The sequence below is a fragment of the Diadema antillarum genome, unplaced genomic scaffold, assembly GCF_040938485.1.
Source record: "Diadema antillarum isolate AM-2024a unplaced genomic scaffold, OU_Dant_1.0 seq00002002_RagTag, whole genome shotgun sequence".
Classification (NCBI taxonomy): Eukaryota; Metazoa; Echinodermata; class Echinoidea; order Diadematoida; family Diadematidae; genus Diadema; species Diadema antillarum.
Window position 1 is genome coordinate 247,511 of NW_027272658.1, and position 20,042 is coordinate 267,552.

The following is a 20,042-nucleotide window of genomic DNA, read 5'->3' on the forward strand; positions in this document are numbered from 1 at the left end:
TGACCTTCAGTATGTACCTGGTTATCTAATAATTACCCGAAGCATTGAACATGGAGTCTTCCTTTCTCTGTCCGCCATCTGACTATTATCTACAGTAATGGCTGATGGTGTGAAGAGATGATGTATTCCAAATTGCTTTTTTTTTTTTTTAATTCATTTTCGGTGAGCTCTGTCAGTATAAGTTGTCTTTTTCCAGGGATTGTGCCTGGAGCACATCTATAGGCAGGTTTACTAATGTATTAAAATTCATTCGTGGATAGGTTTCATGTGAGGAGTTTGTACCTTGATTAAATTCGTAAAATTGTGATACGTTGGTATATTTGAAAAAAAAAAAAGGCGAGAGATTTACACATTTGAAGATGGACGAATATCAAGACAGCTGAAGTGTACTGGTATGTACAATGTAGTTTCTATGGTTGGCATGCTGTGCATGATGTGCCCCACATTAGTACATATCAGGTAATACATTTGGTACCACATTTGGGCTTGTGTGCGTTTACATCAATAGTGGGCCAGCTGGAGACTGCTTTGCAAAAGAAGACCAAATTTAGTACTGCAGTTGAGCCTGTGTACGCTTATACAAAGTAAATTGCGGTCGTGAGGCTTGGTATCAACTTTTTTTTTTGGTGTGATAGGAGTCTGGCATATTCAGACTTTATGCATACCTCTTCAACATTGATCATTTCTGCCAACTAGGAAACTTGCATGAAAAGTGAAGTGTACTCTTTCTGTGTGTGAAGAATGAATGCTTTATGTGACTGTGCATCACAAAACCAACAAATAGTGGTGTGACCAGTTTTACATGTTCACTCAAAATAGTTGAAATGGGTCAACATACTGTACAAGCTGAAATTTTCGCGTACAGATATTTTCGCGAATTGCTGCCTGGAGGACATTCTCGCGTGTTGTTAATTTTGCGGTTGCGAGGGTCTAACTGAACTTAACTTGAACTCCGTCGCGCGTTTTTGTGTTCGCGTGTTGTTATTTTCGGGTGTTGTTAGTTTCACGGTTCAAAGGCGATTCGCGAAATTTGTGAAAATAAAACCACCGCGAAAATTTCAGCTCGTACAGTAGTCAGTTTTTTAGTTCTCTATCACTTATGAAAGAGAAAGTCATATATAATTTGGAAGTTTTGGATTTTGCAATGAAAGGAGAATTTTTAATACCCTTCCTGTAGTTTTTTTAGCACACTTTTATTTTTCTGTAATAGTGTCATTAAGTATGTCTTAGAAGGCCCTTTTTATAATTTCTTAAAACCCTTTACACACTCTTCACTTTCATCTCTCACAACTTTGAAAGGATGACCTTATTGCATTGAAAGTTGGTTTTAGCCATGAATAGAATGGTCATTCTAATGACTGTGCAAAACATCAGCTTAATCTGATTATCCCTTCACAGTGGTTTTTGAGGAGTTTTATCCTCTTTTTTATCACATTCATAGCACAGAGCTCTGTTTGGTGAGATTTGGCATTACGTGAATAGACCCTTTACTTCAAGTCTCTCTTTTCAGTGAACACTTTAGACATTCCTTCCATTGTTTAGATGGGTTATGAAAGTCCATTTGTATATTAGTTCACTTTAAAGCTTAGAGTCTGCCCCTTTTGCCTTTCATTAAAAAACTGCGTCTGGCAACATTTTGGTGGTTATGTGATGCAGGGTCACATACCGACGTAGGATAGAAAAGTTTGTCTGTATTTTTAATGCCGATAAAATGCAGTGATATGTAAGCATGAGGTGTTTCACCTACTGTAAAAGTGGTTTCTTTCGCAGTGGTTTTATTTTCGCGCTTTTCGCGCTTTGAGGTTGAACCACAAATTTAACATCACGCGAAAATGTTTTGAACCTGCCGCTTGTTACAACGCTATTGCGCACATGCACACACGAAGATTCCGCGCATCGAGTGTATTGATAGTCAACACACACACAGCGATACCGCGCAATGTAGGTACAGGCATGTTATAAAGTACTCGAGAGACGGGATTTCAGGTAAGCCTGTATTTAAGTTTAATTTCTATTTGATAAGTAAAAGAAAAATTGGATTATAGTTTGGGTTTTCATGTGCAAAATAAAACAGTTTTTGCCAACTGTGAATTCACAGATTTTGCCGACCGTGAATTTAAAGACACGCGAAAAAGTCGGCACCGATGGAAACCGCGAAATTATCTGTACGCGAAAGAAACCACTTTTACAGTAATGTACAATGTGAGATCGTGGAATGATAAGAAATCCCAGCTCTCTCTCTCACATTGTCTCTCTTTTCCTCCATCTCTCTCTCTCTCTCTCTCACCCCCCCCCCCCCCCCCCGACCCCAGGAGGACCTCTCTCAGCTGGCGGACATCGAGAACTCGTTAGTCATCTTCTGCATGGCGACGTACGGCGAGGGCGATCCCACGGACAACGCCCAGGAGTTCTACGACTGGCTGCAGGAAGGCAACGGAGACCTCACGGGAGTGAAATATGCCGTAAGTCGCACAGGGGTTTTTCTTGTTTCCTGAGGTGTTTTTTTTCCCCCTTCCATCCCAAACATTACCTCTTCTGTTGACACCGCATTTGCTGGATACTGACGCATCATCGATGGAATATTCAATTACGTGACATTATCACCGTCATGAGACACCCCCACATTCATGCAGGCTGGCGTTGCATGAATAACATATCATTTTTTGTCTGGTTCTTTTTTTTTTTTTAACCACGTCTTATAGCGATGCCCTACAAATCAGATCACGACAGCCGCTCGGTCCGTTCATGGAAAATTGAGAGCTGACAGTGCTGATAGGAAAACTGATTATGAAGAGAGCAAGCTGCCTCAGAATTTTAAAGTGACAAGCATCAACAATTTCTGTCAAACGAGGGGGTTGTTCATCCTGTATTATAGGCCTCACGCTCCTTTTCCGGGCTCCCATAGAAACCTGTGTTAAATGCAGCATATTCCATAAATCATAAAAAAATCAATCGAATCATAGAATTTTTTTAAATTGAAGCAGATGAAGGGAAATTTTCTCTGCTTTCAAGCAAACAACATATTTTGGGATGTTTTCCAGCTCTAAAAAAAGTTAAGAGCCTCCATACGAGACTAGTCATCCAGTCACTCTCAAAAACAATAAAAACAGCAAATTACCTCATATATCAATAAAAATTCATTAAAAATACAAAAACCCTGATTCATTCAACTTCTTCATGGCCTGCAGAAGCTCCTGTCCTCAAGCAATGTCAAACACTACCAAAAGTGGCAATTTTCCACTTGACTGATTTTTAATGATTTTTTTGGTAAAAAACAACATTACCTCATCTTTGTACTGCCTTCCCTGTAGGCAATGCGCGAGTTGAATTAGGAGCGTGAGGCCTTCATTTCTAATTTTTTTTTTTGTATGTTTTTTATGTGATGAAAAGTCTTTAGAGGCAAATGTGGAAAAAAAAAATGATGAGATGTCTTTTTATTTTTGGTGCAAATGAATTATATTTGCGACTGATTGCCAAATTGCCCTACATCAACGTCATGAATTTGAATGAAATATATTTGTTTGAACGATGTGTACATTGGTGTGGTTTCCTGGGTTCTCTTCTCGGGTGAGCATAGTGTATTGCAGAAATGTCCGTCAGTATTGATATTGATAGATCTTACAAATATTCTTGCACGTATATTATTTCTAGGAATTATTCAATAAATATAATGAAAGTGTGAATGTACACCTTGTATCTTCCTATCTGTCCTTTAGTATGAATATCTCTCTATGTGTACAAACTGCCATACATACATATTTCATGTTTGTACATTCATGCATACATACACGTACCTACCTAATTCGCTACCCATGCATACAAACATACATACTTGTGTAATTATATTTACAAACATACGTTCATACTGTACGTACATACGTATACATGCACGATTCTACATTTCTACACGTACTCACATGAAAGTCCCATAAACATGGAATACTGTATTCATTCATTTCCGTGTTTTGCAATAGGTCTTTGGTTTGGGTAACAAGACTTATGAACACTACAACGCCATGGGCAAATACCTCGACCAGCGGTTGGAAGAACTGGGAGCTGAGAGGATATACGAGCTTGGACTTGGGGACGATGACCAAAAGTAAGTCTACTTTTATCACAGCCACACCATCCATTTGCATTTAATTTTAAAGAAAGAAGAGGCACATTCTAATTACTTTGATTGTGGATACCTTAAAACATCTCTCCTGAGAATATGAATGCATTGTCATAATTCTACATGTAGAGACTCCAACTCCCGTTTTCGACGGGAGATCTCCCGCCGAAAGCCCATTTTTGCAGAATCTCCCGTTCTCCTGCTGGAGATTTGATTTCTCCCGCCCTGGCTCTGTGTCTCCCGGTGGAACGGATTTCTTACTTATGGCTAGCGTATGTTAAAAAAATAAGCCTTAAATAGCACCAGAGAACATCTAGAACCCTAGGAACTTCGTGCTTCGCACACATCAACTTGGAGTCTTCCGTTTGCTTGGGGTTTCGGGCGGGAGAATCTCCAGATCAGAAGGTGCTTGGGGTTGGAGTCTCTGTACATGAAACTTGTTTGGTAGATTGTGATAAACATGATGCTGTTGTTTTTGAACAGTGCCTGATGAGTATTTGCAGTGTTGGAGAAAGCTTGTTGGTCATTAGCTGTTCTGGTTTTGCAGCTACGATTATCTTGGTTAAGATTTTTCTGTGGCTCATTGCTTGTCTTTAAGTGTTACATATGCATTTCTTTGAATGCCCATCCCACAGTCTGTTAAAAAAGCACAGTAAAAGACCATAGGATATACACAAGGTACTTTAAAAAGTGTAGTTTATTGTGGTGGATATTACAGGTATGAAATATTCATCATTCCACAGTCTGTGACCCATTAGACTTGGACATCATGTCCTGTTCTTTGAGCCTACTCCATGACGCCAATCTTCTAATATCCTGCTTGTACCGTAACAGATTTAACCCACTGTCGTTGAGTGCACACATACGAGTACGTGTGTGTGTGTGTGTGTGTGTGTGTGTGTGTGTGTGTGTGTGTGTGTGTGTGTGTGTGTGTGTGTGTGTGTGTATGTGTGTGTGTGTGTGTGTGTGTGTGTGTGTGTGTGTGTGTGTGTGTGTGTGTGTGTGTGTGTGTGTGTGTGTGTGTGTGAGAGAGTGTGTTTCATGTAGAGTGCATCAATATTATGTAAACATCGACATATGTTTACTTTTTTTTTTTTTCTGGGCCAAGTATGCTCACTACAATTTTATTATAGATTTCTGTTCTAGTTGTCTCCATTTCTAATTCTGTAATGCTTTGAAGACATCAGGGAAGCAACATCAGCCACAGTCAAGAAGTTATTTACCAAAACTAACAAAACACAAAGTGATTGCCAGATAAGTGAACTTAGTTTTGGTATAAGCATACAGATTTATCGGGTGATACCCCCTTTTTGAGTTTTTGTTTTCATCCTATGAACGGTAGATCACAAATCTTTGTTTTCTTTGGTTGTTTTCAGAAACAGTATAGTCTCCGTTATGAAACTTGATTGATACATGTAGTGGGGTCCATGAGATAATCAACAATATTGATAGGTTTATGTTTCACCTGTGGATTAAATGTCATGAACCTTTTTTTTTTTTTTTTTTTTTTTTTTCAGGTGGGGAGGGGGGGGATGGGGGAGATGGTGACATGCAATTTATGTGTCGTTATTTTACCCTTGGCACAAATATGGTGGGGAAAAAAGGTAGGCCATTGAAGAAAATATCATTGTTTTTGTTTTAATCTCTTGAGTATGTGGTCCAGGATTGGGATGGGGATATAAGGAGAGGATGGTGATGATGTCACATATGCAGAATTTACCATAGTTCTGATTTTCAGTGTTTCATTATTAGCAGATCCTGGAGAGTCTGTTAGAATCGTCCATTTCAGGGCCGTAGTGAATTCCCAGGGGGTGAAAGAGTTCATGAAGGAGAATGCTTATTTGAAATTAACAAAGCAACATTAACCCAGCTTTTAGCATTAACCTCTCAAAATCGTCATCGTTTCAAATTGATTTAGAAGCAACTTGGGTGTCACTGGTACCTTTTCAAGCATTATATGGACTTACCAGGTTATGACTAGACTTCGTGTTCAGTCAAGCATCTAAGCACTCAATATCATTTTAAACTTTGATTCTATCATTTGTATATCACTGAATGAATCACCTCATGTTTAAATCGCCAGAATGGGCCCGTCTCGAGATCAAATTTTTTAGGTCACATGTGCATATGTTGCATGTGGATGTCATGATAAGCGATTTTGGCTTCATGCTTCACATGATTTTTGTGTACATACTTCTTGAACTATGTACCACTTAAAAAGAGGTGTGTGAAATGGGCATAGGAGCTTAGTCTTTGCATGGCAAGACACTTTTTCTCAGAAAGATTGTGAAAACTGCATGTCAAATGTATGATCAGCCATTGTTGGTAATTACAGTAAACCTTTCAAGACTACCAGAGAATATTTGGGTTATAATTTTCTTTCCACATGCTTTACGGGAAAGGACTTACACTTGAATGGTCTTAACACATTACTTTGATTTCTTTATCTAGTATGTTGATAACCCTGCATACGAACTGGAAGCAATAAGAAGTATTTTCTTTGCAACTGATTGACAAGTTGCTCTACATCGGCGTTACTAAGCACTGAATTGATCAGTGTTTTAGTGTTTTAGTTTCAGTGCTTATTTACGTTGATGTAGGGCAATTTGTCAATCAGTTGCAATGAAAACATCTCGACGAAAGAATTTCATAAATTTGAAGAAGTATTTTCTTGTTATCAGAATGCAAATGGCATTCCATAATCAGGCAGTGTTTTGAGAAATCTGTACTGCAGAATACTACAGACTTCTAATAGGTGTTCCATATACTGGAAGGACTCCTTGGTTCAATACACTCTGCTATTTGCTATAGCGTTACGCAAATTTCCTGACTCTTATCTTCTCTTTACTTTACTTGATTTGAAAAAAAGATTAGGTCCCACTTTATTGGATCAGTGATGTCGCAAGGGCATCTTAGTCATAAATTACAGCGCACTTTTATGTTTACTGTGTACACACACACACACACACTCACACACACATATTCTCCTGCATACACACTGTCAAATACACATACATACCGATATATACATAGGCCTACATACACACAGACGGATACACACACTCCACCCCCCCTCTTTCTTAACACCTTGCCAGATCTCTTGCCTTTTGTTTTGGGAGTATTATCACCTTTTTGAGAAAAAATGGCAAATTCCCACATTGCAAAGGAAATAGACAACACATTGACGTTATGGATTGCACATTTTTGCAAGCTGTTAATTTGGTAATATCAGTTGACTCACAAAAGTTGCGTGAATAAAAGCACTGCAGAATAAAGGGCATGATACTGTGTACTCTTAGTAATCCACACTGACATACTTTTGTATAGAGGATTAGGATCTGACTTTCATCCCAGTTTAACCAATCAATCAGGTCGTTGAAAGCACATTTCTGTCGTTTGAATGCTGTATCTCATTTCATGCTATTTCTTCTTCTTCTTTTCTTCTTCTTTTTCAACACACAATATGTACTTTGTTACAGTGGAAAAAGAGGCTTCTTAACCTGTTGAGGACGAGTCCCGAGTATACTCGAGCAGGTGTCTATGGGAAATGCGTATTGTAGCAAAATCAGCCCGTCCTCATTGGGTTAAATGCCCATGTATGAATGCAAACACGTCAATGTCCCTTTGAAGTTTAAACATTTGATTTCTAAATTGCGATGATCAAAGTGTCCCATTTCTTTGGCAAATAGCTCTTTTGAACTCTGAAATATTTACTTTTAAGCCAGTGGTATAGGAGAATGGGAGATCAATGGGGAATACATGTATGTCATGTATTCTACAGTACGTATACTGTATTGTGTACTTTGGCTATGGGTGTTTCATTCCATCACCTCTGGAATACTGGCTCCGCATCTTGTAGCTACTTTTTTTTTTTCAGAGAATGTACATGTACAATGTAGATATGCCCACCCCCCCAAAAAACAAAAACAAAAACAAAAACAAAAAAACAAAAAAAAACAACAACCAACCAACAAACAAACAAAAAAACAAAAACAAACCAGAAAATAAAAAATGTCTTGTGTGAGTGAGTGTTTGTATGCACATTGTGTGTAAGTGTGTATTTGAGTGACTGGGTAAGTTGTGTGTGTGTGGGAATGTGTATATGCACTGCATGTTTGTATGTCCGAGTGTGATCTGAGTGTGCTCTTACAAATGTATATTGTGTATGTGTGTGTGTTTGTACATAAATGTATGTGCTTGATTATGTGCTCATAAAATGCCTGGGGCAAGACTAGATGAAATAGACAAATAGCAGAAAAAGGGATAGACTTATTGGAATCAAAAGTTCAAGGTCCGCACTATAAGTACAGAGACTCCAACCCACCAAGCACCTTCTGATCTGGAGATTCTCCCGCCCGAAACCCCTAACCAACAGGAGACTCCAAGTTGATGTGTGCAAAGCGCGAAGTTCCTAGGATTCTAGATGTTCTCTGGTGCTATCTAAGGCTTATTTTTTCAACATACGATAGAAATAAGTAAGAAATCCTTTCCACCGGGAGACACAGCGCCAGGGCGGGAGAAATCAAATCTCAAACGGGAGAACGGGAGATTGTGCAAAAATGGGCTTTCGGCGGGAGATCTCCCTATGAAAACGGGAGAGTTGGAGTCTCTGTATTAAGCCAAGCATTTGCAGTAGGACCTACATGTGCATATGTACTGCTGCGAACCAAAAAGAATCGCTGTGTAGTACTATGGGGCAGTTTTAGTACTATGGAGCAGTTTTAGTACCATGGAGCAGTTTTAGTACTATGGGGCAGTTTTAGTACTATGGGGCAGTTTTAGTACTATGGGGCAGTTTTAGTACGATGGGGCAGTTTTAGTACGATGGGGCAGTTTTAGTACTATGGGGCAGTTTTAGTACTATGGGGCAGTTTTAGTACTATGGGGCAGTTTTAGTATATGGGGCAGTTTTAGTACTATAGGGCAGTTTTAGTACTATGGGGCAGTTTTAGTACTATGGAGCAGTTTTAGTACTATGGAACAGTTTTAGTACTATGGGGCAGTTTTAGTACTATGGGGCAGTTTTAGTACTATGGGGCAGTTTTAGTACTATGGAGCAGTTTTAATACTATGGAGCAGTTTTAGTACTATGGGGCAGTTTTAGTACTATGGGGCAGTTTTAGTACTATGGAGCAGTTTTAGTACTATGGGGCAGTTTAAATACTATGGGGTGGTTTTAGTACTATGGGGCAGTTTTAGTACTATGGAGCAGTTTTAGTACTATGGGGTGGTTTTAGTACTATGGGGCAGTTTTAGTTTTGTGCTATTTACAAAAGCAATTCAAGGCAGTTCGTAAATTTTAAACGCCCCCAGCTTCAGCCAGTCAGAGTCAAGGATTCATAAAATGCAGTATTTCAAACCATAGACCTGAATGTTGATTGACAGACTACAGTCTATGATTTCATTTTGTCAGTGTGTTTGCTTATTTCATTTTGTACCTCGCTGGCAAATGCTTCTGAAAGCATTAATGTTCTGATTGTTTGACTTCTCTGGGTTTGGACTTTCTTTCCTCATGTGCATATGATTTCACTTTTTGCATTTCAGTATTGAAGAAGACTTTGTGACATGGAAGGACAAATTCTGGCCGGCTGTCTGCGAATATTATGGCTGGGAGGCTACAGGCGATGAATCAAGGTAAGTTGGCGTCGCGGTGTTGAAATTTTTGCGTATTTTGCGCAACCGGGAAACTAGCACAAAATAAAAGCGTGCAAATATTTTTTCCCAGTAGTTGTTGTCTAGATTCGGCGGAATTAAAAGCATGCGAAACTCATTTTACCTGGCCGAGTGTGAAAAATTACTTACGCGAAAATATCCACTTTTACAGTACTAGAGAATGCTTAGCTGGTGATTGAGATTTATAGGCCTAGATATCAAAATCCTGTTTTGCGATTTATACAATCCTACATTCTTCTAGACAAGATTTGACTTCACTTGTGATGCCAAACGAAAAAATAATTGTCTCATTTGGATGGATGGAATTTTGGGGTATGTGAATTTTACTGTGTGTATTAAGCACATGGTGCAACCTACGTTGATTATGTGTTGTAGTTCGTTCCTGTGTACTTTAATATTAAAAGAGCCACAACAACACTATCTACAAGGGAATGCTAGATCAATGATAAAGATTTTAAAAAAAGAAAGAAGAAAAACGTGTGCCCCGAGATCGTTACCTTTTGGTCGTATGTGACTTCCGACAATTCATGATTTTTAACCCGTTGAGAACGAGTCCCGAGTATACACGGGCATGTGTCTATGGGAAATGCGTGTTGTAGCAAATTCAATCCGTCCTCAAAGGGCTAAGGAACATGGTGTGCCACCCATAGAGATGATATGGTAGTATCCTAGAGCATGGAACCTCTCATTCCCTCAACCCTTGTGGTTCCAACGATTCAAATGTGCTCAAGTTTCACACATGTGGCATGCAAAGGATTAACTGCTGCTGACCCGTGACCGTGTCATAACCTCAAATCGACAGCAAAGTTGTGAAGATGATACACATGTTGTTTCTTGCAGTATACGGCAGTACTCTGTGACGGAGCACACGGAGGACGTCCCAGAGAAGGTCTTCAAGGGAGAGGTGGCAAGGCAAGGATCCTTCCTCAACCAGAAACCGTGAGTCCACTCCACCGTATATTCAGGGCTGCACACTAACCCATTTTTTCTGCTGGTCCGACCTATCTGTTTGACAGTAGGTACCCAGTTTTTCTATCTTTCACCGGTCCATTCCTGGAAAAGCTACTGGTCCAACAGTGATTTTCACTGGTCCTTGACTGTCGGCCCAGTGCTAGTCTGCAGGGTCATTATATTGTATCTTTTACGTTGTTCCTCTAATAAGTGTGGTTAAAATCATATGCAACTCTAAAAGAGTTTTCTGTTCTATATAACATTTCTAACAAATTTTTCTGCTAATAATGATGAGTAAGATGGGTTTTCAGTCCTTAGAAATGCATACAATGAAAGTGAAATATGTGCCTGGAAGCAACAGAAATTCAACAAAAGTTATCACAGTTAATTTCTAACATGCATGAACATTTATTAAACTGTGGACTGTATCTCAGATATTGAAGAGGATTGTATCATGTTACTGGTGTTACTTTTGGTGCTGGAGAAAGAGTGTGGATGATGTGGACAGACAAATGTAATATATTTTGATCCTTTTACTGTCAAGCTCCTAAAATATGATGATTGTACATGATTTGATACAAAACTGAAGTAAAAGCTACTGAGAAAGAGTAGCCAGAAATGCTTACTTTTTGTGTGTTAATGAATCATATTGTAATATGACCAAAGTTTTATGAAATCTCAAGCTCAAGTTTAGGCGCAGAGGAAGTCATCAAACAGTTTAGTTTCATTTTAGGATATCTTGAGACTAAATTGAGCTGCAAAGGAAGTCAAGAGCAATTTAGCTTAAATTTGGGGGAAACCCTCAGAAACAAATGTAGCAATCAACAGTCGTAATGTTTAGGGCAATCAGTCAAAACATACTATGGAAGTTTTTGAGCAGTTAAGCTTTAATCGGGAAATCCTCAGGAACTGAGTGAATCATCGAAAGTCTTAGTGTTAAGGCAATCAATATGTTATGTACATCATCTTTTGTCCATGTTGGTAACTGGATACTTCTCATCCGACTTCAATCAGTCCGTACGATGCCAAGAACCCGTACCTGGCGCCGATCCGCATGAACCGGGAACTCCACAAAGGAGGAGACAGGTCCTGCATGCACATAGAGTTCGACATCTCCGGATCGAGGATACGGTAAGTCCGCTTCCTTTCCTCCAGCCAAGCCAGTGTCACTGCACTTCAGAAAGTCACTTTCTCTAGAGAAAGGAAGTGATGGGCTTCCTTCCTTTCATGTCATTGACCTTACTGTATGACCTTGTCATTGTCACCACTTGGTGATATGCAAACCTCCCAGCCCTTCTAAATTTGGATGAAAGAATCTGAATTTTGAGCCTTTATGTCCATTAAGAGTTTCCTATTTTTATTCTTGATAATTCTACTACACACTCCTATGGGATCTGCTCTTTCCTTCCTGCCATTGAGTCAAATAATCACTACATTTCAGTCAAAAAGTTTGGAAGTCTGGAAGTGGCTGGTGGTGGTGGTGATGTCTGTGGCAGTTACTGTGAGAGGTTTACGTTCATCTCTCAGTGGAGTGACAGTTTTTAGTGTCACACGAACTTGAGCACGTCTTGAGGTAGTGTAGTAAAATGTGTTGCACATTCGTGGGTATGTATGACCACACAGGCAGTAAGTCCCAACACTCATGATTTATGAGGTCAGAGATGAAAAAAGGGGAAAAAAACAATTGAGATGCAATGCTAGGTTGTCGCTGAATTTTGCTAAGAGCATTTTGGATAAAGTAATTTGATTATTTGTTTTGCAACAGGATATTGAGCATTAATGATTTTGCAGGAATAGTTTGTGTCAAAAGATTCTTATCTGATGATCATGTGTCCGTGCCCCCTCCTTAGATACGAATCTGGCGACCATGTTGCTGTGTACCCCATCAATGACCTGGAGCTCGTCAACTCCATTGGCAAACTGCTGGACGCGGATCTGGATGTGGTCTTCACTCTCACAAACATTGACGGTAAGATGTAATAAAGTGGTGCGTTGGTCCTGTGGTTATGTTTTTGGACAGCCATGTGTGTTAGATTATGGTTTCAGAGAAGTGGCAGAAATGCCACTTACGTCTGTTTGTCATTCATGTAAAGTGTAATCCAATACATCACCTTCTTGAGATGGAGGATCTGAAAACACGATAGTGACTTTGGAAATGATGATTTTTAAATAAATTCTTACTTGCATGGAAGAGAGGAAGAGCTGTATCCATAGTGGCAGGTGTTGACCACAAATAAAGTTTTTTCCTGTTGATATGGGGGGGGGGGGCAGTAGCATGGATAGAATATTTTAAAGTGATGAATGAGATGTGAGACTAAGTATGTTACTTCAAGAACAAGTTTTTACATTTTGTGACCGATCAATGTTGTAGTGTTCATCAAAATATGATTTATGTGACTCAGAAGAAATGTTTAGAAGGAAAGTCAAGACTGAACCGTTTCAATTGTATTGTAATTGTGTTGTTCCTATACTTTGTGAATGTTGTATGTTGATGTATGTACAGTGCTTTGATCAGGTCCTGTGAAAGCGCTCAATAAGAAATAGTTATTTTTATTTTTTTTAAAATTATTATTATGAATGTTGCCATGCCAACAGAGGAGGCGAGTAAAAAGCACCCGTTCCCGTGCCCCACCTCCTACCGCACCGCCTTCTCCCACTACCTGGACATCACCTCCTGCCCCCGCACCAATGTGCTGAAGGAGCTCTCGGAGTACGCCTCAGACCCCAAGGACAAGGAGAAGCTACTCCTCATGAGTTCCGCCACACCAGAAGGAAAGGTAGTGTCTCCATCTGTCTCTGTTTGTTTGTATGTTTGTCTGTCCCCATTTTTTCCTCTGTCTGTTTCTATCTCTTTGTGTGTGTTTCTGTGCATATGTATATTATGTGTTCCTGTCTGTTTTTGTTAGCCTTTTGACTGTCAGAGTATGTTCCTGCTAATTTTGTTCAATTTATGTCTGTGTGTATCCTTGTCTGGCTGTCTGTCAGTCTGTCTGTCTGTCTGTCTCTGTTTGTTTGTTTGTCCCCACTATTCTCTCTTTCTGTGTCTCTGTTTCTGTCTGTCCCTGTGTGTGTGTGTGCATGTGTGTGTTTGTATGTATGTATGTGTTCCTGTCTGGTTTTGTTAGCCTTTGGACCATCTATCAGAGTATATTCCTGTTAATCATGTCTGTATGTCTGTAGATATCCTTGTCTGGCTGGCTACTGTTTGTTTGTTTGTTAATTCCTTCCTTCCTGTCTCAGTCTCTGTTACTGTTATTGCCTGTTTCTGTGTGTTTTTGTTACTCGTGTTCAGTAACCCTCTGTCAGTGTCATTTTCTCTGTTTTTCCTGGAAAAAAAAAAGGTGGTGATATGTATTGGTGTTGATGAACATTGTATGTGGTTTATAGCACAATACATCTTCCAGTCGGAGGATGAAAAGCAATTTTCCTTGTGACCATGTCCTTCTCTGTCTATCTGTATGTCTTTCTGTCTTTCTAACATTCTGTATGTCTTTCTGTCTTTCTAACATTCTGTATGTCTTTCTGTCTTTCTAACATTCTGTATGTCTGCCTGTCTCTGCAAGGTATTTTCTGTGGCTATTAGTTTTTGTCCATCTAGATCATTGATGAGTATCTCTCAGTGTCTTGTTGCCATTGTATATTTGTGTGTATGTATGTCTGTCTGTCAGTACATTTTCCCCTGTCTCTTTCTGTTAGTATTATTCTGCCGTGCTCTGTTTTTTTTTCTCTCTCTGTTTTTGTGTAAATTTGCTTCTCCCTATCCCGAGTATGTGCTTTTCTCTCATGAGGGAAATGAGCAAACGAGCTGTTGAGGGTCATGGAATGACATCATCATTAGAGATTGGGGGTGGGGGGGGGGGGGGGGGGACGAAGCCAAAACAAACCAGAGAGACCAAGGACTCCAAACAATGAAAGCAAACAGCAGAAGTAAAAGTAAAGCATGATATGAGAAATCTTTGCCATTACACCAAGGATGTTAACAGTGTTACACATGCTTTCATATATTTTCTCTACTCACTGAATGAGTGTAGTCATGAATGACAGTGCAGTGGAGCGTCATTGTGGAGATATCGTCTCTGACAAAACCCTCTTGCACCAAGTTCATATTGTAAATTCCAACTCTGTTTCTTTGTTTCTTTTCCCTGACATAGTGAAAAACCTGATACACTATAGCAATGACAATGATAATGATATCAATCAAAATAATTATGGTAGTGATGAATATAGTGATTATAACAATACATCTCTATATAGCACATTTCAGATCTAACAGAACTCTCAATGCACTGTATAACCAATATAATACTTTACTATAAAAGTGGATTATTTATTTTTTTTTTTTTTGCTTGAGTAATTTTTCACGTGCTGGTGAGCAGTCTAATTTGCGTTTTTAATTTCACAGAATCAAGACATTACATAGTGGTACATACAATAAGCAAAAACATTCACATACTTTAATTTTCGCGCTAGTTTGTAGTCATGTTAAAATGTGCAAAATTTTCAGCACAGCAAAACTTTCCACTTTTGTAGTATTCTATACTTACAATACAAAACAAGGTGATTTTCCTGGTTTTTAGGTTCTTGTTACAACAAGGCTTCCCTGTGCTGGTTTTGTGATCTTGTATTGTACCGTTCTGTTCCAGAAAGAGTACAGCGACTGGGTGATCAAGTGCCATCGGAACATCGTGGCCATCTTGGAGGACCTGCCATCGGTCAAGCCTCCTCTTGACCACCTCTGTGAGCTGCTGCCCCGCCTCCAGGCCAGATACTACTCCATCTCTTCCTCGCCTAAGGTTGGTTGCAACACGTCGCTGACCTCTTTGCTTGCAATATTCCTTGAGGGGGATGTGCCAACACATAGTTGTGAAATTAAACTCTGTGACAGCACTGAGCGTAAACAGTCTATTACTAAACCACCCATTTATTGAGGAGTATGTCTGTATGTGTAATTGCTTTCTGCAAGCCAAACATTCATGTTGCATGCTTCAAGGATCATGAAAAAGGTTGAAGAAATCCCATATCCAAGAAGAAAACAATGTTAATAGTTGCGTGCTGTGCAATGATATCCATGAACTGATGTGTTCCATTTAACCCCAATGCAAACTGTTTGAGTGGTCGGTTGTTTTTCCAAGATTGCACTTCTATTTCAAACTCAACATGATTCGGCTGTGAGCCCTGCCATCCCAAGAATTCTGCTCATTAGTTACATTTATTGCTGCTTGTTGAGCTATACGAGAATTTGTTTGGTGTCTGTCCGTCCAAAGGTATCTCCTGATAGGATCTCCATCACGGCTGTGCTGATCCGCTACACCACATCCACCGGCAGGATAGGCAAGGGTGTGGCCACCAACTGGCTGAAGGACAAGATCCCCGACGGGCCGGACAACAGCCCCCGCGTGCCCATCTACGTGCGCAAGTCCCAGTTCCGCCTGCCCTTCAAGACTACCACGCCCGTCATCATGGTGGGACCGGGGACCGGTCTGGCCCCCTTCAGAGGCTTCATCCAGGAGCGGGATTTCTTCCGAAAGGACGAGAGTGAGTTTTGTCTCCCCCTCAGTCCCTCCCTTCATCTGTCTGCATCTCCTTTTTCTCTACATTGGTCTTAGTGTTTGATGGTATAAGTGTTTGTGTGGAGTATCGTCGAGGGGTCTTTGTAGCACTGAAATGAAATGAGCACTTTGGGTTGTTTGAGAATGATGGCAGTGGGGGTTGGTAGTGTTGGTAATGAAAAGGCGCGGTCAGACTGGCCAAAGATCGAGAAGTTTGAGCCACTGGTACGTGCGCAAGAAAGAGTGCGCCATCCGATGGCTAGTGATTGTGACGTAACAATCCACATCTGTACATGACAATGGCCTCGCGCTTCGGAGACACCGCCCGCAAACAGATTGAGAAGTTTCGCGGGAAGTTTCGCGAAAAGTTTGCGGTCACACTGGCAAAACTTCGAGATCTTAAAGATCGCGATCTTCAACTTCTCGATCTTTTGCCAGTCTGACCGCGCCTATTGTGATGTTGGTGACATTAACGATGATGCTGATTATGGTATTGATGACAGTGATTGAAAGGGATGCTAAGAGTGGAATGTTGTCATAGAATATTGGATGATGGTTGTGTTGGTGATGTCAAATGAAGATTTGATAGTGATTTTGAAAAATGAGGTGATACTATTGTGAAGACGGGACTGCACAGCACACTAACCCATTTTTTTCTACTGGTCCAACTAGTCCCTGTCGGACCAGTAAATTTCCAGTTTTTCCATGTTTTTACTGGTCCTGTACTTTTTTTTTGAGCTGGCCCTAACAATGCTATTTTTATTTTTTACCAGTCATATGGGACCAGTAAATATGGCAATTCCTGAAAAGTTACTGGCCCAACAGTGATTTTTACTGGTCTTGGACTGTCGGGCAGGTGCAAGTGTGAAGTATTGGTTAAGATGTCAACAGGCATGTGATGATGAAAGAGAGAAATTATTTTAGACTTCATGTAGGTGGTGCTGACAGTAATGATGGTTGTAGTGATATTGATGGAATGATAATGCCCCATCAAAGACAATCACAGTGGTGGTGATGATTCGCCCAGTGATCTGGTTGATGGATGACAGTTTTGTAGTTTGTGGTATCATAACCACTAATACCTCCGTCCATTTCGTGATGTGCCATGTCAAAATTACTGTCACAATCTTTATCGTGTTTCAATCTCCACCTTTTTTTTAAAATCCAGCTAAAAAAGTTGGCGACACCATCCTCTTCTTCGGTTGCCGTAGCGACGACGACTACATCTACGAGGAGGAACTGGCGGACTACAAGAACAACGGGACGCTGAGCGAGCTCCACGTGGCCTTCTCACGAAAGACGGAGAAGAAGGTTTACGTCCAGCACATCATGAAAGGCTGCCAAAAGAAACTCTGGGAGATGCTGGAGAAGGGGAGCCACATCTACGTGTGTGGGTGAGTGCATTCACTTTGGATTTTCTTTGTGTCTCTTTTTCAGGTCTTCAGAGTTGCCAATTTGATGATTTAAAACCTGATTATTCTGGAAACAAGACTCCGCCTTGAACTCAAACTGTTCAGTGGGTGAGTGCCATCGCTTTGGAGTTTCACTGGTTCAGATATGTGTCAAAATGACCTCTCTCTGTCTTTCTTTTTCAGGTCTCCAGAGTTGCCAATTTAAGGATTTAATGATTTAAAAGCTGATTATTTTAGATGGCAGCAAGACTCTCCCTGGGACGCAAAATGGTTCAGTTGCTGCTCATTTCGAACATGAGTGACATGGAGCACGTCACCAAACTGTCTGCCACACTTTAAACGAATAGTTCTACCCTTTGGCAATCATATTATGAAGCATGTATTCAAGGAACTACACAAGCGAGTGTTAATCCCTTTGAGATAATGAAATCTCCAGGATAATTATAATCATGTGTATCTGCTGCCAAAACTTAGATACATCCGTGCTGCATAGACGAATTCTCACCTGATGATTCTTAGTCACTCCTTTCTTTTTGAAACTATGTGCAATAAAATGCAAGCTGATAACGACTCCTGATATTGTTGCTAACAAGACTTTTGCACGCTTTGGTACGTTTTCAGTGATGCTCGCTTCATGGCTCCGGATGTCCAGCGAACTATCCGCGAGATCATCTGTGAGGAGGGCGGGAAGACGCAGACAGAGGCGGAGGACTACATCAAGAGGATGCAGTCGAAGGGGCGGTACTCCTGTGATGTGTGGAGCTAGTCCTGCCCCTTGTGTGGGCGGAGCATCCCAAACACCAGTATTTAGGGACTATCAGTGACCTAGGGAATCATGTGTGTTGTAAATGTGTGATGCTGGTAATGGCAGATTGATTGGTCTGTAACAAATCTTCTGGCTCTTTTCTCTCTCTCTCTATTTCTCTTTTTTTTTTTATGGGTATCTCAAATTGCAAAACTGCTTTGAAGGATTGATACTAAATTGGAGAGAAAAAAAATGGAGTCGGTTAGCTGTACATTGATGAATATGAGTTTATGCCCTCTCCAGTAGCAAGTAAACTGGTAGTAAATATGAATTGATCTTACAATTTTGATATTGAGGATTTATATATAGTACATGTAATTATACCTGAATTTCATTTGATTACAGGAAAAGGAACTTGTGTGATGAAAAATTTAGAATGTATGTGATATCATGATATGCAATTTTTTTTTTTTTAAATTTTGTGTCTCTTTGTACCAGGTTTTTGAAAAAAAAAAGATCTGTATCGAGTGTTTTGTCACTGTTGTAGTTACCTCCAGTTTAATGTCTGTGCGTGTTTTCTTGTGTAAAGATAGTTGTTCGTTTAGGGCATATCTATTCCTCTACCTTTTAAATGTGATCAAGTATTCAACAGTTGTGCGCAACTTTGTTGAAGTTTTCGACGTAGTGGTACTTGCTTTGGTTTCTCTTGACTCTGGGTAGTGTGGAAATTACAAGTGAATCTTGTGACATAGTGACCTGAGCGTACGGAGAGTTCATTACATTTTTTTTTTTCAAATTTAGTGGAATTTACTCAGAATGGAGTGGGAAAGGGAGATAACAGCTGTAGCAAATGTTGGTTATTTTATGTTTGAATTGCTTGAAAAGTAAGGTAATTGAATGGAAATTTGAAATCAAATATCTTTTTTCTTTTATTTAGACAAAACACTGGGTAATCATACATTTCTGGTGCTCTCCCATGGTTAGAATATTCTGATATGTTCTCCCATATGATGGATGGAACATTATGAGATATTTCCCCATGGTTAGAACATTGTGAGATGTTCTCCCATAAACAGAACATTTGTGGATGTTCCCGATGGGAGAACATTTTGGGTTGTTCCCATTCGGCAGAATATTTTTTTGATGTTTCTCAGGAACAAGTGGATGGAAGATGGAATGATGTTAATAGTAAAACAATCCATAAAATAAATGTTTATGTTTTTTACATTTAAATATGCTGTAATCTGAGCATCTGACAATTTCTGATGCATTTGGAAGTGTGATTCTAAGAGGGAAGAAACCCACAAAGCTTGCATGAGCGGCAGAGACCCAAAAGCTGTGTTGTGATTAGCTGTGGGCGTGGTGGCGATGCTCCGAACGTGGGGACCAGTTGAAAATTGAAAATTCCAGTTGAAAGTATGCCTTATTCTTGGCATACTTTGACGAACTCGTGTAGTAGAATAGATGATGATGATAATGATTGTGACACACAGAATGTATGACGTCAGGGCTGTGAATGCTATTTGAGGGAGGTTATACAAGATAGGTACAAAATGTACTTTCCCTCCTCAGAACTTTGAACTTCTTTGGTGGATCAC

At 40.0% G+C, this 20,042-nt stretch overlaps 1 protein-coding gene across 1 annotated transcript in view; it reads left to right on the top strand.

The window, feature by feature from the left end:
• The window catches only part of LOC139713553 (NADPH--cytochrome P450 reductase-like), a 33,082-nt gene extending 14,522 nt beyond the window's left edge, over positions 1-18,560 (top strand). The window contains exons 4-14 of the mRNA XM_071625276.1: positions 2,313-2,462; positions 3,975-4,099; positions 9,659-9,748; positions 10,628-10,726; positions 11,753-11,869; positions 12,589-12,707; positions 13,334-13,515; positions 15,382-15,531; positions 16,003-16,273; positions 17,456-17,681; positions 18,321-18,560. Coding sequence (XP_071481377.1) covers positions 2,313-2,462; positions 3,975-4,099; positions 9,659-9,748; positions 10,628-10,726; positions 11,753-11,869; positions 12,589-12,707; positions 13,334-13,515; positions 15,382-15,531; positions 16,003-16,273; positions 17,456-17,681; positions 18,321-18,465 — 1,674 coding nt within the window. The 3' untranslated portion in view covers positions 18,466-18,560. The remainder of the gene's footprint in view (positions 1-2,312; positions 2,463-3,974; positions 4,100-9,658; positions 9,749-10,627; positions 10,727-11,752; positions 11,870-12,588; positions 12,708-13,333; positions 13,516-15,381; positions 15,532-16,002; positions 16,274-17,455; positions 17,682-18,320) is intronic.
• The last annotated feature ends 1,482 nt before the right edge of the window (positions 18,561-20,042 follow it).